We start from the raw sequence: 8802 nt of genomic DNA, 5'->3' as shown, positions 1-8802 counted from the left end.
TAAACACGTATCTTGCAACTTGTCAACAGAGTCGATGTATTCGTACGGAAATACACCTTTTCGCGTTAACAAATTGAAATTTTCTGTTGATAAATTTTGAAATTCTGATTTTAAAATTTTGAGTTTGTCTTTGTCCAAAAATGATGCCAATTTATCGAGACTCGATGCGAGAAATTTGTATGAATCGATGAAACGTAATTTTACATGATTCTTCTTCCATACAAACATTTTTAGTAAACGAAATATATTTCTCTTTAGTTATTGGTAATAAATCGATTCTCCCTTCGAATGCTGTAGCTATTTCCTCGATAATGAAATGTGAATCGTAACCGGATAAATTGTGAAAGACTATGGGAATGCAAAAAGATTCCTTATAATTTAAATTGCAATTTGAGTGTGCTGGACCTCTGTACCGCCCGGTCAGATGGCAATGATCGCGAACGCATGCATCGTCTTCCGCGAACGGTTTTTCGCATATATGACATTGAGTGGCGCTATGGAATTTCTCCCACTCTTCGGACGTCAAATTTACCATGGGGACATTTGTTTTTAAAATATTTTTTACACGTAACGCTAAATTTTTAAGATCTTCAACGAACCCTGCTATACAATCGGCGCTACGACGCGAATGGTACGCCGATAAAGATTCGTCGAACGAACAATGTACATAATAGGCTAAACTAAATACCCGATGGTGTTGATATGCGTTTTTCTCTTCTTCCGTCTTGGCCAGAACACATTCCAAGTCGGCGTACACGACGAATAGAAGCCGCTCCTTCCGATTAAAGTAGTTGAACGATAACCACTTGTCCTTATCGCTCGGCAATCGGACAGCGCAATCGTTCATCTTTCCGCAGTCGACCGTATGCGACTGCAACTTGGTGTCCGAATTAAAATAATGCATGCATCTGTAAAAGAAAAATTTTTTAAAGATTTATATAACAAAGTGTATAACCTATAATTATTCAAATAATATAAATTAAACTTACCGATCGCAGATATATTTCTTGTGATCCTTTTTGCTCAGTTGCGAGCTCACGAGCCGGGATAAATTCTTAATCCACACAAAATGTCCGACGCTGTTGTCGTCTTCAATGTACAGCAAGTTGATATGCTTATCCCGCTTCTGCTCCGTAAGACGCATCGGGCCAATGCTGTTCTTGTCTTCGATGCTGTAGACGTTGATCGAAATGTTATTAACATGTTCAAAATTTTTTATTTGGTTTACAGTCACTGGAAACTCAATGTCCCGGAGATTCAGCACTGTCGTGTAATGCGGGTACGATGATTCCCGTTCCGCCTTTCTTTCGGCGGGGTATAGTGCGGCGACCACTGCCCACGCGAAACACGCATTGTCTCTGGATTGTACGTTAATCACTGCTCTTTTCAACATAATCTCCCGCGGTAATTTGATGTGACATCCCGCACGCATAGGATTATACTTATTTATATTTACAGTTAAATTTAGTATTCGCGACAAAGCCCATCCGCTATCGCGTTCCTGAAACTCTTCCAGAGACGCTAGGGTGGGTTCGATAACGCGCCGTTCGTACCACTCGCGTAAATCGGATGTGCGAAAGAGTTCATAGTTTCTCGTATTGATACTTTTGTTGGCGCGTTTATCCCCAGCCACGAATTCGCCGTTAAATATTGTGTTCACTTTCACACAATTGTGTCTTTTCATAACGTTCTTCACATGTTCTATCACAATGTCTTTGGCGTCATCGAGAAATTGGCGAGGTTCGATGTGGTTATAATTTATCACCGCACCAGTCGATACGCGACTCTCGAACGCCGTATCAATCTCACGCCACACAAGTCTATTTTGACGCGTGCTGCATCCGGCACCCGCGTGTACGAAACGTCCACGTACCGAATTTTTCAACCCTTCGAGGCGCGCGATCCGAGCAATCAGCGATTGTCGATTTCCGATCGATAATCGCGGTCGCTTGATTCGACTTTGCTCTTCCAACGACTCGATGTATTGGTCGCATCGTTGCTCCCACACAATGTAGTCTTCCAGCGAATCAATCAATGTGGATTGCTCTCGCAAATTTTGTTCCTCCATATTGTAACACACACTTGCGAAATGCGCTTCCTAATGATAGTTCTGGATGTACTTTAGCAAAAATACTGACGGGGTGTGCCTCTTGATCATGATTTATATACTGTCTCGTGCATATCATCGAACATTCTAGAATGATTTTATCTTGAAAAATTCCCCGGAATAGCGTGTGCAATTTAACCTTGATAATTTCACGTTTTGTCACGTACATTTGAAAAATCTGACGTGGTTGCATCAGGAGCAGCCGTACATCGACGCTCGATTTTAGCACATTCAGCTAAATCTTTGTCTAGGGGTGATGTGCGTTTTAACCTTGGCGGTTATTTTTTTCATGTTTTGTCACGTACATTTGAAAAATCTGACGTGATTGCATTAGGAGCAGCCGTACATTGGCGCTCGATTTTAGCACATTCAGCTAAATCTTTGTTCCGATGCGCAATTTAACCTTGATAATTTCGCGTTTTGTCACGTACATTTGAAAAATCTAACGTGATTGCATCAGGAGCAGCCGTACATCGGCGCTCGATTTTAGCGAATTCAGCTAATTTTTTGTTCTGGGGATGATGTCATCGCAGCCATACATCTGCGCGACAAAATTTTAGAGGAAATTAAAATGATGCGTTGGCAATAATCCCCTCTACATTGCAATTTGCGATACTATTTGAATTGATATTAATTCTAATACGATCAGTATTACATCAATCACGCGTGTGAAAGGTTCGCTGAAGAAATCAACATGAATTTTTACGTTCCGATTCGAAACGGTGAAACTCCACGGTGTAAGAAGCAAAAATGCGACACGTAAGTTTCGATCGTTTAAAAATTTTATTTATTAATTTTTTTTAAATATTGATCTAATTATTTATATTTTTATAGCATTCAGCCTCATCGTGCGACTCGCATACTTGGAAGAAGATACGCTCTAACCCCAACGTCGTACAAGTATTTGGACATTGGAATAAGCGTGGGAGTTGTATCGTACGTGGAACTGATTCTCGGCGATAATCGAGGCAATCAAATAGTATTGCATTTTTCAACGTGGAATTTGTTGATGCAGAAGCAAGCAGACGTTGAACAATTTCTACAATCGACTGCTCTCCCATTAAGGATTGGAGATTTATCGATCGAAGTGTATCAATCGAAAATTGTAAAACTCACATTATGCGAAAATTCTTTGTACATGAAACCACAAACATTATTATATTTATTTAATTTTGAAAATTGTATCGATCATATGCACAATTGGTTATGCGAGAATACGTATCTCGTGAATGAAAAATTTAAACAATTTGAAACTGTATTACAACGTAACAATATTACTACTGTATGCGATGCTGTAAAAATGATACGCGATAGTGATGTCTTTAACAGCGAATCATTAATCGATTGTGAATTATTAACATGCGCTGTAAATGATATTCTTTACGATGCTTGCAATAAATAATTATTTTTATTCCATCTATGATTTTAATTCTTTCCTTCCATATGAATAAGAATAGTTATACTTTTCTCAACACGCTCCGCTAAAGATGTAGAGAAATGCTGAGGTAGATGAGACGTGATGCTCTAGTTGGAATGAGACAAAAGATATTAAAAGATATATAATGAAGAGGAGTCTGCGACATTAGAATATTATTTCTTTCGTTGTTCTGTGCTTGTCACAAAGTTGTGGAGAGTGTGCGAGGAAGAAAAGTGAGCTGTTTATTTACAATAATTAGGAAAAGAAGAGACAAAATTATGTGTATTCCTAAACCATACAAACCGAGGTCCGATCCTCGCTTTCACTCCGATCTCCCGAGAATACATATTACAAAATGTTTCTGGACCGAGTCCTACCTACGTCGAAATCGACACTACTGCAAGGATTGTCGGTACGGATTTTATCGAAATTATGCATTACAGCATAATTATTTCCACGGCTTCTTCGAGGGACCGTTTACACCGTTTAGGTGCTGTCACTGTGGCACGGAAGTGACGGTGACAAGACCTGTCCTAGACTGTAAGGATTGTTACCAGGAATACTGTCATACGTTCCGTACCCTCAAGAAGCAAGGATATGATGTGGATAATATGTCTGTCATAGTATATAATACTGACCGTATGGAAATATGGAAGATACATTTTTTACCGTCTGAACCTCCTAGTATAGAAGAGCAACGAAAGGAGTTGCTGGAACCTTATTATATGCTGCCTACTCAGAGCGAGAATTCGGCGACGCGTAACGAACTCTTCTTTCAAGAAACATAAATTGTAAGTAACTTTCAATTTATATTACATGAAAAGTATCTTACAATAAATGATTAAAAACTAATGAAATGTCTCTTTTCCTGTTGCAGGAGCGGTCTCCCCCTAGCCCGGCGCACCCCCCTCCCATTATATCTTTTATATATTATTTTTATTTTTTCATTTTATTATTATATTACTATTATTACTATTCTTATTACTATTATATTACTGTTATTCCTAATTTTAAGCACACACACACACACACACACACACACACACACACACACACACACATAAATGTATTTACACACACACATTTTAAAATAAATTTTTATATTTTAATTTAAAAAAAAAATTTATTTACGCGCCTCTCCTTGCGCTCCCATCCCTTGCGTCTCTATCTCGCTTGCGCTAGTTGTAAGTATAGCGATATCTTCGTTGTGTTCTTTCTCGCGCGTTAGTTGTAAGTCTCGCGATATCTTCGTTCTCTCTCGCACGCGTTGTTCTCGCGCTCTCTCGCTCTCTCTCGCACGCGTTGTCTTGCGCTATTATCGTTCTAAGTCTCGCGATATTATAGTTCTCTTTCGTATGCGTTCTTTTCGCGCTATCGTTCTCTCTCGCACGCGTTGTTCTCGCGCTATTATCGTTCTCTTTCGTACGCGTTGCTCGCGATATTATCATTCTCTCTCTTTCATATGCTCGTTGCTCACTTACCTTTGCATCGTCCTTCTCCCACCTATGCAGCATCTTACAATGCGTCGTTCTTGTCCCACGTTGATGTCATCCTTGTCACACGTTGATGCCATCCTTGTCGCACTGTCCTCTTCACACACTTTACGCTATCCTTTCCACACAACCGTCTTCTTTCCGCGGATCTCCCCTACCCGCGCGGACCCCCTCATCCATCGCTCGCGCCGCGGATCCCCCCTTCCCGCGCGGACCCCCTCGTCCATCGCTCGCGCCGCGGATCCCCCCTCCCCCACACGTGACGTCACCACCGCACGTGGTCATCATCCCCCGCGTGACGTCATCATCCCCCGCGTGACATCATCATCCCCCGCGTGACGTCATCATCCCCCGCGTGATGTCATCCCCGTACGTGACGTCACCCCCCTCCCGCGTGACGTCACATCCCCCCGCACGTGACGTCACCCCGCGTGACGTCATCATCCCCCGCGTGATGTCACCCCCCGTACGTGACGTCACCCCCCCCCCCGCGTAACATCACATCCCGCCGCACGTGACATCACCCCCCGCGTGACGTCACCCCCCCACGCCGCGGTTCCCCCTCGCCCCTTACCCCCCCTCGGAGCCCCTGGGTTACAACCGGCTCTGTATACCTACTAAAGTATTAAGGTAAGATAATCGAAAAATGAATATTTTACAAGATATTTTATGGTTTATATAAAATTAAGAAATGATTTGAAGCCTCATAACTCGGAAAGTACTTAATGAAAACTAACTTAATTATAGTGTTTTGGAAAGCTCTCGAGATAAGCTACAAGAATATGCAAAAGTATATAGGGTGTTCCATTTAAAAAGTTGGAGGTGACCTTCACATAACCTTGACAACGCTATTCGAGGTCATAATAATGTTGCTGTGTAATGCGCCACATAAAACCCTATAACTTTTGTATGAAACATTTTTTTTTAAATGCGTATTTTTCGAAATATTAAAGGGTTTCCACACTTTTGCTAAACCCTGTATATATATATATATATATAATTATACATGTAGGAAATATTTTTGCGTAACTATATTTGTGTCTACGCTGGCAAATGTAATAAATGTCTATGTAACTATAATTACGGTTGCGCAGTCAAATATGAAAATTTCTACATACACACACACACACATATGTATACATATATATATATATGTATATATATTGCGACGTCTTTTTATTTTTAATTTTTCGATCCTCCTCGGGTGTTGGAGAGGAGGATGTTAATGGGGAGCGAAAACGCCGTCACGTGACGTCACCCCCCCCCGCAAAAAAAGACACAAGGTGGATAGAGATTGTTCGCGATTTAACACGAAAATCCAGTCGTCCTCTGGATCGACCTGACTCATGCGATCAAGAAAGAAAAACTCGAAACAAAATAAATAAGCTCGAACTCAACAAGACGTGGCAAGATCACCGCGATCGTAAACGTCGACAGCTCAATAACACAAGACAAAGCCGTTATTGTCCAAACGATCGAAGGTCGACAACAAATACGTAAAGGTCGGCGAAAGAAAAGAATTTCAAACGAGAGCGTTAACGACAAACGAAACGAATATACGACAAAAGCAATCACTCGACCAAATAATTTAATTCGTATTAACTCCCCGAAACTTTTCCTTCTCAACGCGTGGCCCCACGTTGGGCGCCAAACTTTTGCGACGCCTTTTTATTTTTAATTTTTCGATCCTCCTCGGGTGTTGGAGAGGAGGATGTTAATGGGGAGCGAAAACGCCGTCAAAAAAGAAGACACAAGGTGGATAGAGATACTCGCGCTCGGAGGAACTAAGATGGAGGGCGTTCTCGCGCGAGCCGCGGCGAAGCGAAGGCCGTCTCGAAATCTCGAAGATGGGCGCCAGATACGGTCTTTCACGTATCAATTCGCAAAATCGTCAGAATAACGCGAAGAACGTTAGCCTGTTTCGCCACGGGCCGACCAGCTCACCTAACGGTAGAGGGGCAGGGTCCGTTGAAAAGGATCTAGAATTATTTTATGCGAAGCTGTCGGTGATTACGAAAATTGACGAACACAACAGAATTTAACACACACGAGAAACGAACACTCAAATAAATTACGCGAATTTAATATAAAAGAGAAGGTAACAAATTTATTTAAATAAAAGAAATATAATAGAAAAGAATATAAAGGGAAAGAAATAACAAGTTCTAGAAAGAAATAGTAATAATGACATAAATTAGCGAGACTGAATTAACGAAATATAACTGAGTTTAACATAAATGCGAAAATTTGAAATAACGTACAACAGATCGACAGCGGTGATAACAATAGCAATACGAAATCGAGATCATAAGACAGCGGAGATATTTATCGTCCTCCAGGCCCGTTTTTATGGCCGGACTTTGCGAAACCGAACGGCGTTTCGAGAGCGTAACGGAAATTTCGACAATCTCCTCGAGGACGCATTTAACAGATCTATTCCCTTTGTTACTCGCTCTTTTAATCGACAGCACTATGTTTGAAATGAGGTTAATAATTGAGCGATAGTAATCAAGCGATTTGCGAAGACGAAAAATCTCGCTTGCTACGAGCAAGATCGATTCACTCGGAATTCGATAGCCGTCGGACGCCGCTTCGCCTCTTTTCGGCGTAACGCTTTCTATCTACGCGAAACCCTCGAATTTCGACACTTTCTTAATCTATTATGCACCGCGACACACTCCAACGTACGACAAATACCACGCAAATACCACGCAATAAACGCAATTCGTACCAGTATCAAGAGCGACAAGGACAGCACGACATTTGCCACGTCGTCACACGCACACAGTCACACGCTCACATACACGCTAATTACAGACGAAAATTGCCCGGAGATCGATTGCGGGGATGTCTTACGCGGTTTCGACAACTCTTTTCGACAGCACGGATAGCGGACGCATTCCCCGCGATTTACCGCGCACGTGGTCGATATACGAGAGCCGGTCACTACGCGTTTTACGACACCCCGAATCCCGGAGAGAGACAAACGGTTCCTTATCAGCTACGGCCTACGTTACGATCGTCCTTGATGCCTCGGTCGCTTGTCTCCGGTCGCCCGAAATACACGAAAATCGCGAGCTCGGTACAATGCCCGAGCGACAACGAGACACGAAAATGGCGACGGCGACAGAACGGCCGGTCCGCGGACGGAATCGCGTACGTGGCGTACAAGATAGCGATGGGCAACCTCACCGATACTCGCTCCCGTTGACAGGGGATGATCCTCGGTCTCGTCCTCTCGACAACCTCGGCTACGACACACACAAAACGACAACGACCCAATACGTTTCGCAGCACGACTACAAGCTGAGAGCGCCCGCACCAGAGTGAGTCCCTGGATCTCGCGATCCAGGGTCGATAGCGGCGTCAATTCTGCGCGCAGGGGTGCGCGGATTAGCGGCCAATAGCGCCGCGACACGCGAGGTATTACTGCGCCCCGCGACAACGCCGTATCGGGGGTCGTAACGGCCCCGATACTTTAAAAATGCTGACTTTCGGCGATCCTGTTATCTACGATCGTCCGGAGGTAGATTTTCCGTCCTCCCTCCTCTGAGGGTGGCGCCGATCCAGCCCGGTTATTTCGGCCCATAAGACAGATGATTTCCTTCCTTTACTTGAAGGGGGCGAAATCCACCCGCGACTCTGTTCCTCCGGCGTTGTCGTATCGGCTGTCGTAATGATTCCTCTTGGGCCTCTTCTGGTTTCCCTCCGGCGGGTTGCCCGACGTACAAAAATGATACAAAAAAATAATTAATACTAGCGCGAAAAAGGATAATGGCTCGTCT

General features: G+C 43.1%; 1 protein-coding gene across 1 annotated transcript; it reads right to left on the bottom strand.

The window, feature by feature from the left end:
* Positions 1-985: 985 nt before the first annotated feature.
* On the bottom strand, positions 986-1684 carry LOC145974127 (uncharacterized). Its single transcript, XM_083103947.1, has one exon. It carries the CDS (start codon positions 1682-1684, stop codon positions 986-988), a length of 699 nt encoding a protein of 232 aa, XP_082960073.1.
* Positions 1685-8802: the final 7118 nt, after the last annotated feature.

The sequence above is a fragment of the Camponotus vicinus genome, unplaced genomic scaffold (genome assembly GCF_025532165.1).
Source record: "Camponotus vicinus isolate PSW18456_S1 unplaced genomic scaffold, iyCamVici1.0 SCAF_7, whole genome shotgun sequence".
NCBI lineage: Eukaryota > Metazoa > Arthropoda > Insecta > Hymenoptera > Formicidae > Camponotus > Camponotus vicinus.
This window is presented reverse-complemented; position numbering and strand designations above follow the sequence as displayed.

Bases quoted from the DNA above. Each gene is read 5' to 3' on its own strand.
- LOC145974127 (XM_083103947.1), bottom strand. From the start codon at position 1,684: ATGAAAAGACACAATTGTGTGAAAGTGAACACAATATTTAACGGCGAA.